This window comes from Thamnophis sirtalis, unplaced genomic scaffold (assembly GCF_051295495.1).
Source record: "Thamnophis sirtalis isolate CommonGarterSnake01/CBP01778 unplaced genomic scaffold, rThaSir2_p1.2 scaffold_10, whole genome shotgun sequence".
NCBI classification, from domain to species: Eukaryota; Metazoa; Chordata; class Lepidosauria; order Squamata; family Natricidae; genus Thamnophis; species Thamnophis sirtalis.
In genome coordinates this window covers 22,881,451-22,901,617 of record NW_028261390.1, presented here as the reverse complement: position 1 = coordinate 22,901,617, position 20,167 = coordinate 22,881,451, and the positions used below count along the sequence as shown (strand labels likewise).

The following is a 20,167-nucleotide window of genomic DNA, read 5'->3' as shown; positions in this document are numbered from 1 at the left end:
AGCTGCAAGCCAGAAGTTGGGGCATCAGGCTAGAAAGAAGGAGACCATGGTTCAAGTCCCACCTTAGTCAGGTGGGTGACTTTAGACCAGTCACTGTTTTGTGGGAAGTTATCATCCAGCCCTCTCCCAGAAAAATGAAATACTCTAGGAAATATTGAAAAGGCAGAATATTTCTCTGGATATGAAAAGAAAGAAACATGTTTTAAAAGACAGAATAGTTGCCTGTAGCTTCCTGCCCATCTCCACTCTTAATGGGCCATTAAGGCCAAGCTAGTCCACTTTTACATAATAAAGACTTCTCCACTGCAGCTGTAGGGGGAAGGGATTAAGGAACTTTACCCAACTGATCACATGGCATCTGAGAACTCATCCATATCTGGATTCAAAACACAGCCTAGAGAGTAGCCCCTGCATGGCCCCATGGAGTCTGACAACCAATCAGAATACATTTCTTACACAGGAACAGGAAACAAGAGGTGGGACTAAATAGGTTATAAAAAGCCTAGCAAGCCCCTCCCTCAGCCCTTCTCGTCTTCTCCACCAACATTGAAGCATGTGATCACCTTTTCTGTTCAGGGCTCAAGCCATGTGGCCCTGTCCAACAATAAACCATCTTTCCAAGCAGCCTCCATGTCTCCAGTGTCTTTTTCCCCACTTGGAGCCGAACCCAGAAGGACATTTCTTTCATCAGTTTCTCAGACCAACTCACCTCACAGGGTTGCTATTCTGGAGAAAATAGGAGGGGGAAGGTGTTTTGGTTATGTTCGCTAGCCTGAGTTGTTTGTAAAAGTAATAAAGATGGGATGCAAATAAATGAAATAAATACATTCAAGGATGGAGGAGAACATGTTTAGCCCACAGTTTTCAAGTGTAACCATAAAATATATCATTAATGATTTACAGCCTATTCAAAATAAACACTTTTTAAAAACTTCCACTGGTAAGAAACCTTTGATATATGCAAATATAAAGTTAATCCATCATCCAAAGCTGTTTAACACCAGCTGTTTGCAGGTAGTTGTTCTTCTGTGGCTGCTTTTCTTTCTATTTTCTTTTGCCTACCAAGGAATGTGTAAAGTTTGTCCCAGGATTATATATAATTGTGAAGTAATTACATTACTTTACTTTCCTCATTACTTTCCTCATTAAATTATAGTCCAGCCTCAAAGAATAAGAATTAGAGGTAGAGGTACAGGTGGGGAAGATATCCATTACAGAACACTTTGAGAAAATCCTGGAACACATAAAATATACCTCTCTATATTGATGGGCTAAGGTTCTGATACCAAGACCATTGTCATCATCAATATGTATTTCCTCCTATTTTGGCAAAATAGTCTATTTATTGAACTGGGTTTCAGTCCACAAGGATTGTACCCTCCACCCCCTGGAACAGGGTATGTGAGTGACCACATGAGTGCAGCCCCTGGGGGAGAGTGTGTGAGTGCGGAGAACATACCAGAGCAACTGTGACTTTCCCAATTGGTTTCCTCACTGAATTTCTCCCTGCAAACTTCACAGCCACAAAGTCAATGGGAAAGCTAGCAGGAAGTCAGAAATCTCAGTACTCTGAACACAGAAATATTTATAAACGGCAGAATGCAGCCAAACCTGTCATTTAGATCCCTGTTGCAGTTAATAAGTGTATGATGACATATTGTACAATACTTCCAGGAACCATGGGAAGAATGTAGAATGCAGAACTGTTCAGCAAGAAAATGTCTATTGTCTGAAAATGTTTATAATCTGATTTGAAACTTCTCATACACAAGGGCATATTCATGAGACTCTGAGTTCCAAATAAGTATATTGTGAACTAGAGAAGTCTTGGATTTAAATATATTTTATTTAAAAAACTAATAAAGCAGTCATATTTTTTTTAAAAACCCAAACCTTCTCCATCATTAGTCATAATAAACCATACAATAGGATAAGATCATGGTCTGTGCCTCTAGCTATGGGATTCAAAGTTACCGAAAAGGAAGGAAGGAAGGAAGGAAGGGAGGGAGGGAGGGAGGGAGGGAGGGTGGGAGGGAGGATAGTGGGAATAAGATGTGGCTATTCAAGATACTTGGCTTTACCAAGTATCTGGAAAATGTCAAATTCCTTTAGGACTGATTGATTCTCTCTTTTGCAATACAAAACCTTTAAACAAAGTACACACCAATGGTGGGTTATGACTGGTATGCCCCGGCTTGGACGTACCGGTGCCTGCCAGAGGATCGGGTACCTTTCTGGTATGGTGCTCTGGAGGGCCCATCCGCCTGCCCTCACTCCTTACTGGTATTTGAGATCTTTGGTGCTTCCGCGTGCATGCATGGAGCGTACAGCACAGGGGTGGGTTTCAACCGGTTTGCGGCGGTCCCCGCGAACCGGTTGGTCGGTGAACCCGGAAGTAAGTAACTTCCGGGAACGGCGAAGGGCACACCCGCCCGCCCACGCTCCTTACCCGGTTTTGGCGAGTTCTGCACTTCCACGCATGCGCAGGACGCATACAGCGCCTGCGCGATCCTCCAGGAGCAGCTGGAGCATCGCACAGACACTAGTACGCATGCATGCGCTGTGCGCATGCACGAGGACACCGCCGGCCCCGTTCCAACCGAACCGGTTGGAACGGGGCGTGAAACCCACCCCTGGTACAGCACCTGCACAACGCTCCGCCGAGCAGCTGGAACATCGCGGAGCATCGCAGGAAGTAAGGACGCATGCATGTGGTGCGTGCATGTGCGTGGGTGCTGCACACGTTCATGTGGTGGTTACCAGGCCCCATTGCACCATACCAGTTGCAATGGAATCCAGAATCCACCACTGGTACACTCATATCTTGATAGATGAAAAACTGAAGGGAATAAAAATAGACAACCTTAATATTTAAAACCTTGAGACAATGTGACATTTTGCTGTGTCATTTTATCATATTTCATACATGTTAAATATATCAAAGGTCTTTTATTAGTGTCAGCATCGTGAAGCCATTCCTGGCCAATATCTCGTTACTTATTACTCAACATTTCCTGGGAAATTCAATGTTGTGTAAGGTTCCAGCAGTTTTCCCAAGCCACTGAAATGCCAAAGAGAGTGAGAATCCAGACAAGGCTTGCAAAAATATCAGCTTTTATTTATGGCAATAGCAAAAGCTGGGTGACAAAACTATATCCAAAACATACAAACAAATGCATGTAAGGAATAGCCACCACCTGCAAGAGTGGCTCAGAATATTACCGTGTTTCCCTGAAAATAAGACAGAGCCTTATTTTCTTTGGACCCCCGAAATAATCACTTGGCCTTATTTTCAGGGAGGTCTTATTATTTTTGAGGTGCAGAAGGCAGCGAGTGTGGTCACCCTCAGGGCTGCTGCTGGGTTGCAGTATTTTCAGGGAAGGCTTATTTTCAGGGGAAGGCTTATTTTGGCACATGCGCTCAAAAGCCTGATTGGGCTTATTATCCGGGGAGGTCTTATTTTCAGGGAAACAGGGTATATACATTTTAGGCAGATAGAAACCCAATCAGAGACAAAGAGTCGTTACCAAAGCTATCTTTAAAGCGTTCTTTTGTTCACGCTCCTCTCTCTGTCTATGGAGTATTCCTATCGTGTAGGGGGTGGCACCCCCCACCCCTTTGCCAAGTTGTTTTTAGGCAGAATGTTTTAAGCATTTATGAGCCAGGAAAACTCCCTAGTTTGGTTCCTTTGCCAATAACAGAGCTTAATTCTTAATAAATTATTTCTAGCAGTATATCATATCAGAAGGAAACAGCAAATATTGGTTTAATCAGTAACAATTATATAGTAACGTAAGCATTTCATAATAAAAGCAAATAGCCACTATTGATTCATATTAATTCATATACTCCTTCAGTTAGATTATTTGTTTTAGATTTTGTAATAGGAGAAGGCAAGAAAAGCCAATTTTCCTTTCTCAGCTAGAGATAAGAGTAAACTAGAAGTCTGTGTAAAAAGACACACAACATTGTTTCTATTACTCTCCACTTCCTTTTCGCCTCTGCTTAAAAATCTAAATGTTATAAAATGTTTTCATTTTTCTCTAATAATTCCTTTTCGCACTCTACCTAAAAATGAAATTAATCTTATAACACTGGTTTTAATAGGGTGATCATCAATCTTATTAATCTTATTTATGCTACACTAATTTGATTTTAAGGAAGAAATAATCTAACTGATGATCTAGCATACTGCTGCAATCTCTAATCAAATTGCTTGATATTCCATGGTTTCATAATTTGATTTGTATTTTAGTACAATTCTGCATTATTTCTTCATCTCCAAAATAAGGAAGCACTTGCATTTCTCTCCTTTCTAACACACCTTTCTATTCCAAGGATTTGAGCAACTGACCAAACATAACCCTGATATAAACTTACTGTTTATTATGCAAATAACAGCCAATCATGATTGATGTATTAGGACGGTTCTACAGAGGCACATAGAGGAAGTGCTCTGTGGAAAACTGAAAGTGTTGAGGCTGGATTTGAAGGATTAAGCACAAAATAGTACATTTGTACTAGGCATTTTCTTTATATTACTTTTTATAACAGCCTTTTCAAGGACTTAGGGTGAAACTGAGTAGAAGAACCTTTTCAAAAGAGTCGGGAATTCTAGAACTACCACGGTAGAGAGGGACTTGCACTGATTTCAGCATTATATTTTAAATATTTGTTTATAGTTAAAAATTAAACACAGGCAACTAAGAGAGGATTTGAGAGCAAGAATCTGTTCTGGGTGTGCAGATTTTTCTTCATCATGAAACAAGGACCAGTTCTTTTGTTTGTACTATATCTGTCACATCATGCTTTTGCACAAGGGGTAAGCTTTTATTTTAATTAAATTGTGGTTGAGAGACTTTCCTTCCTATATTTTCAGGAGTATTTTAAGCAGTTAATAAACCTCCTGTGAAGTATATATTTAAAAATCTTAAGGGAATGAGTTAATTTCATAATTTGTGTTTTCTGCTCTTTCTCCTAGCCAGAGAATTTCTTGATAGAGGAATGTGTGAAGAACAATTACACAGAGCGATCTTGTGAGAAAGTTTTTTGTGAGCCTTGGCAAACTTGTATAGCAGGAACCTGCCAATGTAAAATACCTTACCAGTGCCCCAAAAATGGCACTTCAGTTTGTTCCAATGTCAAAAGGAGCTTCCAAACTTACTGTCAACTAAAAAGTTACGAGTGTCGCCAAAAATTCACCAAATTTATGAACAGGGGCAGTTGTAACCCTGAAGGTAAAAAAAAGACTTCTTTTTTTTTTTTTTGCTTTTTCAGCTATCATTAGTAGGAGGAGACAAACTTTAAGATTGAAATGCAATATATAAATATTTTGACAATGATAGGTACTTTGAGTAATTCTGGTTCACTTTGGTTCACTAGAGATTACTATGTATTTCCCTTTCCTATGTCTGGTTTTCTTTCATAAATGGCTCAAAGAAGAATAGGATTGTGAGAAGTGGGCTACTAAAATGAATTGGAGGGATGGGGACTGTCTACTCTTGACAATCAGAAGAAAGTTCTATTAAACTCATATTTGTTTTAAAAAAATATTCTAGTGACATTATTTTTTGACAAATGTATATTTTTGTAGATATTTATATAACAAGTTCTTTTATTGAACCATTTGTGTTTTACTGCTGTAGATTAGCCAGTTTATAGTTATAAAATCGATCTCTGTCTTTTGTAAGGTTCAGAAACAGATTTATTAATAGATTTTGCTGTGTTTTCTAGATCGTTTTAATATCCTTTTCAGTCAAACAAATACAAGCTCAGAAGGAATTGTTCAGGTTGAACTGAGCAACTCAGAGACATCATACATATGTGGGAAAGGATTAACCATCAATGAAGCCAACGTGATCTGCAGACATCTTGGTTTTGCTAGGTAAGATTCTCTAATACAGGGGTGCCAAACTTGATTTCATTGAGGGCTGCATCAGGGTTGTTTTTGACCTGGGGGGGCTGGGGAGGACGTGGCCAGCTCAGTGTCATTTATATTGGGGCGTTTGTAGTTGCTGAAGTGCTCTGCCAGCGAAAACGGGCTCCCAAGCTATGTTTTTGGCTGTGATGGCCCCCTGCAACTCTCTGCCAGTGAAAACAGAGTTGGGAGCGCCTCCCGCAGCCCTCGTGAGCTCTGTTTTAGGCTGCAATGGCCTCCTGCAACCCTCTGGCAGCAAAAATGGACCTCAGGAGGGCCTCATGCAATCCTCCTGAGCTTTGGTTTCACTGGCAGAAACATCACAGACTGGTCCTTCACTGTTTTCAGGGCAGCCCTGTGGGCCAGATCTAAGCACCCTATGAGCCGGCTCCAGCTCCCGAGCCTTGAGTTTGACAATATCATCTATGTATAAAATTTCAGTCTCTTTAGTTCAAGTAGCATCGGCAAACTTTGTGGGGCCAAGACCCTCATTCAGTTTTGTGTGATGCAATGAGGCCAATATTCAAAAGTTGGAATGGTCAGGAAAAAAGGGATGAGACCAGAGCAAAAATGTGTAATTAAAGTCATATGTAATCCACAACTTGAAAAAAAAAATTGTAGCAATCACATACCTGTTCCTTTACAGCTCAGAAGAGGACAGCACTTATTTTATTTCATTCAATAATTTTGCTTTCAAATAATTCATTGCAATGAAGATGAATGAGGAAGAAGTGATTCTTTATTCCTAATTTATGGAAGAAACTATTACTACAACCAAAAAATAAAATCCCAAAGAAGAGAATATCCATAGCTCACTACTAAATTTCAGAATGCTTGGTGCACTATGAACTTGATTATTTGTTGGCAAACATTCCATTACCTAGTTACTAACATCAATGGCACTGATCATGTTACCTAGTTGGGTAATAAAATATCTGCCAGGAAACAACAAAACTCAGAGAATAACAAGGGCTCAACATAAAAAAAATTGTGCTGCATTTTTTTACTTGGAAGGTATCACATCTATCCCTGCTATTGCTGCTTTGTTGTTGTTAATGTCTAAACACATAATTCATTCATTCTTTCTTTCTTTCTTTCTTTCTTTCTTTCTTTCTTTTCACAGTTATCTTTTTGTGCACCAACTTTTTCTAGCTCTATTCTTCTCTTTCTCTGTTTTTCATTCCCCAGTGCACTATTTCTTCTTTTGAACTTCCTTCCTCATCTTCCTCCTGCTCTTTTTCCCTGAGCATATCATTTTTCTGTCTACCACTGGGGATAAGGTTTTATTTAAATTCATGGTATTTTTACTTTGGGGAAAACATTACTTTTGCTCCCAGTGTTCTTTTTCCCCACCCTGAAATATAAGATAATCTTAAATGATAAATGCCTTAAATCATAGATAATGATCAAAATAGATGTATTGTTTGTCAGGTGGAAAAGTAAAAGCTAATTAACTAAGTGATTCATCTAATTTCACAATGCTGAGAGATGAAAATTTCAATATGTTTGATTTGATTTGATTTATGTTTTGCTGAACTGTACAGAGGAGCTGATAAGAGAGAGGATATTGAGCCAGATGAAGACCAGAAGTCACTTGAATGCCTTAAAGCAACCTGCAGAGGGATAGAGACCAGACTGGCTGAGTGTGGGTTAAGGAGAATGAGGTTGACAACTGGGCAGTTGGCTAAGGTGACATGCAGTACAAAACAAAGAGGTTGGTAAAATATATAGTATAAATAACTAGCAATTTCTGATATTATAAATAAAAGTTAGAGACAAAAATAGTCTGCAATAAACTATAATGCAAAATACTGATTTTCAGTGTTCTAGTGAGGCATATTCTCTTTAAATTCTCTCAGCATATTTGTAGCCATTGCAATGATCTGGCCTTAGTAGGGATGTGACTGAATCCTAATGGATTCAATTAGAAGAGGGCATTATGGTCAGAGGTGGTATTCAGCTGGTTCAGACCACTTCGCCCAAACTGGTAGCAGCCCGCTCACCCGCCTATCTGTCCCAGTTCTATGCACGTTTTTGAAACCGGGCGCATGCACAGAAGATGCATGCATGACCAAAGTGTATGCACAGAAGGCCGGGTATATGCGTGGAAGGGACGTGTGTGTCTACGCAGTGAGTATGCATATGTGTGGCGAACTGGTGGAAACAAAATGTGAAACCCACCGCTGATTATGTTCAATGAGTTCAATCTTCTTTTCTGTCCTAGAAGCCAAAGTGAAATATCCCTGAAAGACATCTCTCCAGCCTTCACATAAATTCATTCTAGGAAGAGGAGTTACTACTTTCCTCATTAGATGGTTCCATTGTCAAGCTGCTCTTGCTTTCAGAATGTTCTCCCCAAAAATTCAATTGATGCTTTCCAGAAATGTTAATACAGGTTGTTCTTGACCAAAATTGGCCCCCCAAATTTCTGTTGCTAAGTGAGACATTTGTTAAGTGAGTCAGTTGACAGGTGGCTGAAGTTTGATCACGTGACCATGGAGATGCTGCAATGGATGTGTGAAAAATGATCATGAGTCTTTTTCAGTGCCATTGTAACTTTCAACAGTCACTAAATGAACTGTTGTAAGTCAAGGACTACCTGTAACTGAAAATAGTGGGACCTATCTATATTCCAGAATATTTGAAAGGCAACATGTTGAGTAATCCGATTTAGCTATTTTTTTTTCCACACCATGATTAACAATTGGGTTTTTTTTTAATTCAACTTGTCAGGGTGTAACGCCAGAGAATTCCGCTGTGTCAATGGAAAATGCATCAGTTTAACGAAAACATGTAATGGATTGAATGACTGTGGTGATTCAAGTGATGAATTATGTTGCAAAGGTATGTTCCTTTTCTACATGTATCTGTTCTATATAAACTTATATATTTATTGCTCAGTGCTTAGCATAACTTTTAACAAAACCTTCACTTATTATATAATTATTTCTTTTCCAATAGCCTGCAAAAAGAAAGCTTTCCATTGTAACTCAGATGTGTGTATTCCAAGCAGCTACGTGTGTAATAATGAACTGGATTGCCTAACAGGAGAAGACGAACACAATTGTAAGCATTGCTTTCTAAAATTATCTATGGCTAGGTTAAAACCGTCATTTCCCCCATGGATATAAGGACTTGAATAAGTTTCAGATATCAGGTTAGAATCCGCTATTATTGCTATTTAAAACTAACATACAATAGAGCAGTGATGGCTAACCTTTTTGTTGTCGCATTCCAAAGTGTGTGCCATTTCCCCTAATGCAATGGATGTGCGACCCCCCGTTTTGCACTCCACCCCCATGAATGCATACACGCCATCCCCATGCATGCGTGCATCAGTTGTGGGTTCCAGATCCCGTTCAAACCGGTATGGTTGGAATGGGTCCTGCAGCATCCACATGGACACGCATAGTGCGTGTGTGTGTCTTAGCACCTCCGCAACACTCCAGCTGCTCAATACGCGCTGTGTAGATGCACTGTATGGGCAGTGCGCGAAAGCACCAAAGACTTTAAAGACCGGTAAGGAGCTTGGGCGGGCGGGCCCTCCCGAGCACCATACCGGAATGGTATCTGGTGTTCCCTGCAGGCTCCAGTATGCCTGTACTGGAGTGTACCGCCTGCAACCCACCATTGGTGTGCATGACCCGCTGCTCTTCCCTGCACATGCACCCGCATGTCCCCCCACAATTCTGGTTTCCAGGTTGGTGCAGGAGGCTTTCCAGGCCCAAAAGAGGCACATGGGTACTACGCAAGGCCCCAAACTGCAATGCAAGCACCCTCCGTGCATGCACTCCGTCCCTGGGCATGCACACATGTGTCTCTTGCATATGCCACGCCCACTGGGCATGTGTGGCAGAGACTGCAGTACTGCATTCTATCCACTGTGCCACCACAGCTCAATAGCTGGATTCCAGTTGGGTGAATATGATAAGCATAAAATAACAAATGACAGTCTGGAAATGATCTGATTATCAATCTGATTTACAACAGGGATGTCAAACAAGATTGGTTGAAGAGTTGAATGAGATCAAAGGGCAAGGCTTTCGCTTTGAAGCCTTCCTTCTTGGTTTTATGCATTTCCTTAGAAGAAGGGCAAGGGGAACACCTGCTTTGTAACATGTTTCATCTAATCCCCATTTCCCTCACTGGAAAAAGAGTGAATCGGATGAAATGGCTGGATGGAATTAGTTGATTTCAAAACTTTGTATGATCTGGAATGAGAGAACGGCTGAACTGATTTCAAAGAATTCCTTTCCACAATGGGAAAAGCTTATGCCACAAACTGGCAGGAACCACCTTACATTTTCCCAGCTGACAAGGCCAAAGTACATTTTGTCATTGGTAAGGCAGGGTTACGGTTGGGTTCTTGGTATTCACTGAGCTTGGTTGTTTTTCATTATCTGTTCTGCAAATGTCAACAGGAAAAAAACAAGCTCAGAAAAACATTCCGTCCTAAGCAACATATGTATATTCTCTACTAGGCAATGTACAATGTACAGGTACACCTCCACTTACAACAGTTCATTTAGTGACCATTCAAAGTTACACCAGCACTGAAAAAAGTGACATCACCATTTTTCACTCTTACGACCACTGGATCATCTCTACGGTGACGTGATCAAAATTCAGATGCTTAGCAACTGACTCATACTTACGACAGCTGAAATGTCCCAGGGTCACGTGAATACATTCTGACAAGGAAAGTCAATGGGGGAGCCAGATTCACTTAACAACTGAGTTACTAACTGAACAACTGCAATGATCCACTTAAGAGCTGTGGCAAGAAAAGTTGTAAAATGGGGCAGAACCCACTTAACAAATGTCTCACTTAGCTAGAGAATTTTTGAGCTCAATTGTGGTTGTAAGTCAAAGACTAACTGTATTCTCAGTCTTTCTGGAAGAACGATATCCCAATGGGCATCCATCAGGTTTCTCCTTGTCCTCCAAATAGCTCCCAAGGGAAGGACATGGCACAGGTGAAAGTCAGTGGAGTCACCAGTAATGAAGCAAGTGGGCCAGAGAAATCTCATAGTTTAGCAATTCCAAATCTCTAGTTTATACAAGCAGGTTTTTTTGTTCTCTCTGTGTCCAAATTGCTTAACTCCTCAAGGGCAATGGTGGCTGAAAGTATGCAGAACTGATCAAGAAAACCCGACAAAGATTTCTTTGTTTGGGGAAAACCTGATCACTGGTATATTATTCATTTTAATATGACTCACACAGGATTTTACTTGGAATGAATACAATCACTTTTTTTTTTAAAAAAGTGAGTTTTGTGGGTCTAATTTTATCAAGTTGGTTGAAACAAGCTGCTTCACAGCTTGTCATAGTATGAATATGTAATTTTGTATAAAATTGCACTTTTTAACATTTTAAATCATTTATTTGTATTCGTATTTATTTTCATTAGGTAATAAAACTCAAAGAACTGAACAAGGTAAACTTCTTTGTATGTTTTTATTCCTCTATTTATTGTTCTAGTCTTAAATGGGATTGTCTTTTTATCATCTCAGCTCTTTGCTGGAAACCACTTAGTAGGAGTGGAAACAAAGTGATTGTTGTCTGGCTTTTTGTCTAGGGGAATAATTACTCTGAATAATTTTAATAAGTTCTATCTGTGCCCTTGGAAATCTTGATTTGAAAGGGAGCTATGAATATGTTTAAAAAGACATGTAAAATAAATTTCATATGCATTAATTATAAAAAATAGAATGTTAAACAAGGGCTGCAAAAATTTGGATGGCAAATAATAGCAGTAATGAATTATTATTATTTTAGCATCTATGAATAATACCCCTGTGGAGATTTTGGCTTTCCGTTCCAAGGTTTATATTCTTTTTATACCATAAAAATAACTCCATGAATTTTGTTGTATACAGTTCATTTTTGATTAGTGTCATAGGTGAAGGTAAAGGTTTCCCTTGCACATATGTTCTAGTCATTCCCAACTCTAGGGGACAGTGCTCATTTCCCTTTCAAAGCCAAAGAGTCAGCATTATCCAAAGACGTCTCCGTGATCATGTGGCCGGCATGACTAAATGCCAAAGGCACACGGAATGCCATTACCTTCCCACCAAATGTGGTTCCTATTTTTCTACTTGCATTTTTTACGTGCTTTAAAACTGCTAGGTTGGCAGAAGCTGGGTCAAGTATTGGGAGCTCACTCCATTACTCGGCGCTAGGAATTTGAACCGCCAAACTGCCGGCCTTTCTGATCGACAAGCTCAGTGTCTTTGCCACTGAGCCACCACCTCCCTCTATTAGTGTCATACTGAATATTAATTGTACAATAACTTTCTTTGTCTACCTTTCAAGGTGATATTTTTGACACTATACTTTGGTGTTAAATAAGATTTAAAAGACAAATAATAAGAATTTCACCTAAATGTTAACCATTATTCTACTTCAATAGAAACAGAAGGAAGAAAAGGAAACAACAAAGGTAAATTTGGCACAGAAAAAAGTAAACATAGACTGTTGTGAAATTTTGTGTGTTTTCATTGTCTGCTTTGTAAAGTAAATTGGGAGGTTGTATTTATGATTCTTGTGTTTTAAAGGCGAACACATCGATAGTTAGGCAAAAATAGGTCTGCATTAACTCCATATGCTCTACTCTTCACCTTAGACCAGTAGTTCTCAGCCTGTGGGTCGGGACCCCTTTGGGAGTCGAATGACCCTTTCACAGGGGTTGCCTAAGACCATCGGAAAACACATATTTTTGAAAAAATACGGAAAACATAAAATAATTTTATAGTTGGGGGTCACCACAACATGAGGAACTGTATCAAAGGGTCACAGCATTAGGAAGGTTGAAACCCACTGCCTTAGACTCTGAGGCGGTTTAGCTGGATGTGATGAAACTATTTTAGACTCAAAGCACTTGAAAAGCTGAAAAACCAATGGAGGCCCAAAGGAGGTATTGATATTCTACACAAGGATGTATTTAATTATGTGAACCTCTAGTCTACTGGAATCCTAGTAACAATCTGCAGCAAATGACACTGCACTTTTAATCCACTACTTTACTTTTAGGTTTTTTTAAAATAGATTTTATGTTCATGTGGAGACAAACTCTAATTATTAAGCATCAAAAAGCCCTTGAAAGCCACATAAATGAGACAGTTTAATGTTAACAAGTAATTCTTCAATTAAAACAATTTATGTATATACTCTATTAGGGAAATTTCTTTTACAGTACTTTCGAATTAATTGTAATGTTTTTATTTTCTTGCAGAAGAATCAAATCAAGTTAGAGAGTTCATGGATGAAGGTAAATGTGTAGATAAATTACTATAAAACCTCATATTTAAAAACAATATTCTCTTTTTTCACATTTGTAAATTCTAGGATATGACAATGTTCAAGTAGGGTTATATACATCAATTGAATGTAAAGCAATTTGCTAAACTAAAATATCATCCATTTTTAAAGTGGCTCTGAACGTAACTCAAATTTTACACTTGTCATTAGAATCTTACTATATTGATTTTCAGTGGACATCAGGGATAATAACTCTGAAATGTAAAAAAAATTACAGAAATTAGCTAATATTAAATCTTTAATAATAAAGGTATTAAAAAACCTTAGCGTGTGAGTATTATGACACTGCTTATTTGTTTTATTAAAGAAAGAAAAAGGATAAAGACTTTGCTTCCAGTAATATCCTGTGGCATTAGAAATCACACAGTTACTCGTCGGAAGAGAATCATTGGTGGATTTACTGCACAACCGGTAAATGCAAAAGGTGGCATTTGGTTAAGCAATCACATTGATAAGAATGCATAAATAGTGTATTAATTGGGTGCAATAAGCAATGGTGGGATTCAAAATTTTTTACTACAAGTTCTGTGGCGTGCCTTGGTAGGCGTGGTGTGGCTTGGGCATGACAGGTTACTGCAAAATCCCCATTCCCTCCCAATCAGCTGGGACTTGGGAGGCAGAGTATAGATGGGGGTGAGACCAGCCAGAGGTGGTATTTATCGGTTCTCCGAACTACTCAAAATGTTCACTTCTGGTTCTCCAGAACTGATCAGAACCTGCTGAATACCACCTCTGCAATACAGGTAGTCTTCATTACAACTATTCATTTAGTGACCAGTCAAAATTAGAATGGCAATGAAAAAAGTGATTTCTGACTCTTTTTCACATTTACAACTATTTGAGCAACCCCATGGTTATGTGATCAAATTTTGGATGGTTGGCAACTGGTATGTTTTATGAAGCCACATTCACTTAACAACCATTGAACTAACTTAACAACTGCCGCAAGAAAAGTTGTAAAATGGGGCAAAACTCCCCCACAGTCTCTCTTAGCAAGGGAAATTTGGGGCTCAGTTGTGTTCATAAATTGAGGAGTACCTCTAATCTAATAATCATTCAAAATGAGAAAATCTGGAGACTATAATGAGGAATTAATGTTCATGTTATAAAAGTTTTTAGAGATTCTCAATCATCCAGGTCATGATTGTCCCAAAGGGGCTTTTTCAGGAGACAACTGGTAATTTGCATCCTTTTAGAGAGTCGTTATAAGTTGTCTGCAAGGAATAAAAATCCCTCCATCCCCCACTATTCTGTCAGAGCTGAATAAGCTTCTTAGATAAGAAGTAAAATGTTTTCAAAAGAAAAAAAAACAAAGTCAAGTTGCTGTTATACTTTCAATCCTGCTTTTTTATTTCTCCCTTCTCTCTTTCTCTAAAATGGAGAGCCAGAATGGACATCACAAGTAAATTAATGTTCTGTAAAATTTGGAGAATTGCTATTTATTCTACACATTTTGCTGTCTCTGTAGATTAAATAAATCCACCGATGGGTAAAACAGTAAGAGCTTGCTGGGTATATACGTAATTTTTTTCAAAAATTGTTCTGGTTTTTAAAAATAACTACATTAATTTTCTTTGGTCTCTTTCTCCCTTTTTAATAGCTTGAATTTCCCTGGCAAGTGGCCATTAGAGGCGAAGGGCAAACAGTGAACTGTGGTGGGACGTACATTGGGGGCTGTTGGGTTTTGACAGCTGCACACTGTGTTCGGTAGGAGACCTTTTGTATTGTTATAACTCTTTAAAGTTTTACATTAAGCTCATTGGGACATTCTTGTAGCGACAATTAAGGAAAACAGGAACTTCAAATAAAATCTTACATTGAAACTGTAACAGCCCAACTATTGTTAGTTATAAAAGTTTCCTAAAGAAATCTATTCAAAATTACGTGGTTCTGGAAATATAATAATAGAGGATCAAATTCTACTTGTAACATATGTTTGTGAGGAAGAAGGTGTTTAATATTAGATCCGAAAAAAGGTTGTAACATATGTTTGGGAGGAAGGAAGTATGCCTGTTGGTATTTGGTTTTACCTTGTGGACCTACTTCCAAGGTCTTTTGGATTATGTGGATTTGTGCTTGAATGTGGGATAGAGGTAGGAAAGCCATCTCAAAGTTCAGTATATGTTGAGATGTTGAGTCTCTAAAAAGGGCAGAGAAGAGCAGCAAAGATGATTAGAAGACTGGAGGCTATATGAAGACTGGTTGCAGGAACTGGGTATGTCTAGTTTAATGAAAAGAAGGACTAGGGAGACATGATAGCAGTGTTCCGATATCTCAGGGGTTGCCACAAAAAAGAGGGAGTCAAACTATTCTCCAAAGGATTTGAGGGTAAAACAAGAAGCAATGGGTGGAAACTAATCAAGGATAGAAGCAACTTAGAACTAAGGAGAAATTTCCTGACAGTTAGAGCAATTAATCAGTGGAACAACTTGCCTCCAGAAGTTATGAATGCTCCAACAGTGGAAGTTTTTAAGAAGATGTTGGATAACTTTGTCTGAAGTGATGTAGAGTTTCCTGCCTAAGCATCGAGTGCTCTGGTAATGCCTCAGAAATTACTAAATACAAACTCTCTAATGAATGTTAGAAGGTGGCGCAGTGGTTAAAAGCAGCACTGCAGGCTACTGCTAGATCAGCAGGTCAGCGGTTCAAATCTCACCGGCTCAGGGTTGACTCAGCCTTCCATCCTTCCGAGGTGGGTAAAATGAGGACCCAGATTGTTGGGGGCAATATGCTGACTCTCTGTAAACCGCTTAGAGAGGCCTGAAAGGCCTATGAAGCGGTATATAAGTCTACTGCTATTGCTATTGCTATATCTATTAAAAATATCTATAAAATCCTAGATTCATGAAGTTGAAAAGGGTAGAGTATTCACACCGTTCACTCCTCTGCTTAGTTCAGGAATCCAAATTAATTACTCCTAATAGAATGCCATGTAGCCTCCGCTTGAATACATTCAGCAAAGGCAGCTCACCACAACTTTGGCTAATTGAATCTATCATCAAAGTATTTCCTTTTTTCATGTTTTATTTATTTTATTTATATTACTTTACATTTTCACTGAACAGTTTGATATCTGGGTTTAAATCAATCAATATCCAAATATTTGTTATAATATTCATAAAAATACTATTAATAATATACCTATCAATACAATTATAATAGTACATAACATCTTCATCATGAAATTCTCTCCACATTAACATTTCCTCTTTTTTTATATATTCTCTTTTCTAACTTCTGTTTCTATTGTCTCATTATTGGTAAAATACATCCCACATCAAGAAATATTCAGTTTCTTCTTATCCTTAATCATGAGCGATAATCTGTCCATTTCTGCGCATTCTAATATTTTCTTAATATTAGCACTCTCATCTGATGGTATTTCATTATTTTTCCATTGTTGCGCAAATACAATTCCAGCTGCAGTTAATATGCAGTATGTAAAACCAGTTTTATATATGGTTTTACTTATATCATCGAAGTAGTACTATTGTGGGGGGGGGGGGGGGTTTCCCTAATGTTTGTTAAGAATCTGCCTTCCTAGCAATTGGGTAAAGTATGTCTCTAAAAGTGGGAAATAATATAAAACACTTTGCTTCTTAATCAACTCAAAATCTAATTGGAGCCAAATTTACTTTCTTATCAAGTTATACCTTAAACAATATTTCTCTTCCCCTCTTCCCCGCCCCCTTTTTTTTTTGCTAGGAGGAGCCGTCTTCATATTTATAAGATTTGGACTGGGATGTTAGACTCAATAAAGTACAATACCAGGATAGAAACATATTCTTTAAAGAACATGATCATACATGAGAACTATAACTCCAAAACGTATGAAAATGATATTGCTTTGCTGGAGATGAAAACGAAAAATGAAGGGACTCCATGTTCTCCACCTGACACTGTGCCAGTATGCATTCCCTGGTCACAATATATGTTCAGAGGCGGTCAACAGTGCAAAGTATCTGGCTGGGGATTTGATGAAAGTAATTAATACTTTATATTTGGTGACATTATAAAACTCTTTTCCTTGGTATGAATATGTTCATAGTCTATCTAAACCTCAGTGGCTGTGTAGGTTCCAATTGATGGCATAAAGCTACGGAGGGCCCTTATATTGAAAATGTTATAATTGTTGATTGGGAATCATCCAGAGTTTGATATAAAACGGGTGGTGAGATAAATGTTTTAAATAAATAAAATTTGCTAGGTATAACGAAGTCTTCACTTAACATCTGGCCACTGTTTGAAGTTATGACAGACACACACAAACACTGCCCAAAAAGCTACTTATGATCATATTTTGAAGTTATGGCTGCTATAGTGTCTCATGGTCAACCTTCACCACCGATGTTGTAAGAGCTCCCCTGCCTCTCTACCCCAGCTGACCTTTGGGCCTGCCCATCCCCCATTTACTTTCTGAAGATATTTGGACTTCATGTTGGGAAAAGTGGCCAGACCACTTATTCCTGGGATGTTTGGCTGCCTCCCAGAAGAGAGCACCACTTTCAGCATTCCCAAAATTCTTTATAGGCATTTCAACATGGCATCTGTTTTCCAGAGGCTGCCACATGGCTCAGGGACAGACCATACTGTTCTGCATTCCTAATGCAGTCTGTACAGAACTGTGGAAAATGCCAGAGCTCTGGAGATCTTCTAATTATAAGTGTGCAATGGATGACAGGGAAGAGGCCAAAGGAAGCAACCTGGTTAAAAGAGGGAATGTCTGCAGGGATCTGGTGTGGGGGGGAAGCAGGCCCAAGGGCTGTGGTCACCCCAAGGGGGACAAGTGGAAAAGGGGTAATAAGGGATGGGGTAGGCCTTGGCCCACCTCTGAAACACCCCATGGCCTCCATGGTCATTTAATGACTGCATCAGGGAGAACAGGGGTTACTGAGACTGTCTTGCTTAAACTTCAACACCGCAAGGAAAAAATGGTTAAAAATGCAATATTCTTAAATAGGATGGGAAAAAAATGCCATACATTGTATAAATTTTGAAGAAAGACATACATGTTTTTTTTTTAAATGTAATTAATTATTTGTCACAAAAATAATTGGATTAATTAAGTCAATTTTAATTTTAAAACTGTAGAAAGATTTGACAACCTACTGGAAACTTTTTTGTCATTAATCTTTGGTATTCATTTATCTGTCTCTTTCCCATTTCTTGTTTAGAATCTACAAGGCAATATATTCTTAAGTGGGGTTATATTAATCTAATGGATAACTGTTCAGAAATCTACAAGAATCGATTTTTCAAAGGAATGGAATGTGCCGGTGAGCATGAAATGAATCATTCTTACCTCTATTCTGAAACCATTACCTGAGCTGGTAGATAGAATGGGCCATCAAATGTTGGTCTTTGATAAAAAAATTCAATATTAAATATATCATCCAATCTAGAATGCATTTCTTTCCAACCATCACAAACCAATTATGGATAGGTAATTTAAACCTTGTTTGAGAAAGAATTTCATTGGCCGCATCCACAACTTTTTATGCACTTTGGGTTTTCTTCCAGATTGACATTGTTTTAATTCAGTATTAAAAGCCAGTAAAGAATAAAGGTTCACATATCGAACTAGGGATTTGAAATGTGAATTCAGGTTTACCTCAGCCATAGAAGCTTAATGCTGACATTGAATTAATTGCTATCAATTCAATCATAATCTCTCAATACCTCACAAGATGGTTGGTTGTGGTAAAAACAGGGGGACGGAATCTTGTGTGTATACCTTGAACTCCTGGAGAAAAGACAAGATGTAAATCTGAAAAATACTAAAATAAAGTAAAATAAATAATAAACTGAGGGATAATCGTTTAAGTATTACAAGTACTTTAGATTTAAAATCATAGCATACAAGTAATATACTACATGTATAGTAGTATGTTTTCAGTGAATGACCAAAAATATGTGAAATTCTGCTTAAAAATATAAAATAAAGAATTTTCATAGGGAACTGTTTTTGTTTTTCTTATTTCAGGTACAGATGATGGTTCTGTAGATGCCTGTAAGGGCGATTCAGGAGGACCTTTGGTTTGCTTTGACCCTAACAATGTGGGATATCTTTGGGGTATTGTGAGCTGGGGTGAAAACTGTGGTGAAAGGGGACATCCTGGTGTTTATACAAAAGTGGCACACTATTTTGATTGGATTGCTCGACATACTGGAATAAATCTCATTTCCAAATATAATTTGTGATTGTTAGAATGCAAATATTCTCCCCCTTTTACCTGCATTAATGAAACAAAGATCAACTAGAAAACTGGTAGCTCAGTTCAACAAATATTAAGTACTTGAAGTTTAACTGATTTAACTATACAACAACAACAGTTCCTATACAATTTGAAATTTTGCTTTGTTGTTTGTGCCTTTGAGTCGGCCTTGACTCTTGGCAGCTGCCTGGTCCCTGCAATTTCAGTAAGATTTCAGAATGGTTTGCCATTCCCTCTTCATAGGGGCTGAAGCAGAGTTGACTGGTTTGAGGTTGGCCAGGTAGCTTTGCACCTAAGGATTCTAGCCTGATGATTTAAACATTATAATAAATTGGAAATGGTAGAATTATTTGAAACATCTTCCTAAGTAGATACATTACTATATATAAAAGTAGAGTTTAAGCCTGTTAAAATCTCTAGTACTTAAAAGCATATTTCAATATCGATTATGCCCCAGAAGAACTCTAGTGACTTATAAAATTGTACATTTATGGCTTTAAAACCTTGCTGACTTTTTAGAAAAATCTGCTCTATTTTTTATGTATTCTCTTTGTATATTCAAATAAAAAATGATGTATGCAACAAGCAACAAGCAACAAGTTTCTCATTAGTTTTGTTTTGTATTAAGATCCACTAACTATGCATGTCAGTGATATAACAATATTACAAATATAAATAAAGATACACCTTGAGGGCGAACCAATGGCATGTGTGC

General features: G+C 38.3%; 1 protein-coding gene across 1 annotated transcript; it reads left to right on the top strand.

Annotated features, from left to right (window-relative positions):
• Window positions 1-4,462: 4,462 nt before the first annotated feature.
• LOC106539605 (complement factor I) lies at window positions 4,463-20,037 on the top strand. The gene is made up of 14 exons (XM_087724210.1): window positions 4,463-4,822; window positions 4,982-5,237; window positions 5,734-5,884; window positions 7,462-7,631; window positions 8,651-8,761; window positions 8,879-8,983; window positions 11,328-11,354; window positions 12,330-12,359; window positions 13,152-13,187; window positions 13,545-13,648; window positions 14,838-14,944; window positions 16,943-17,220; window positions 18,412-18,513; window positions 19,221-20,037. Exons 1-14 carry the CDS (start codon window positions 4,760-4,762, stop codon window positions 19,436-19,438), a joined length of 1,758 nt encoding a protein of 585 aa, XP_087580336.1. The 5' UTR covers window positions 4,463-4,759; the 3' UTR covers window positions 19,439-20,037.
• The last annotated feature ends 130 nt before the right edge of the window (window positions 20,038-20,167 follow it).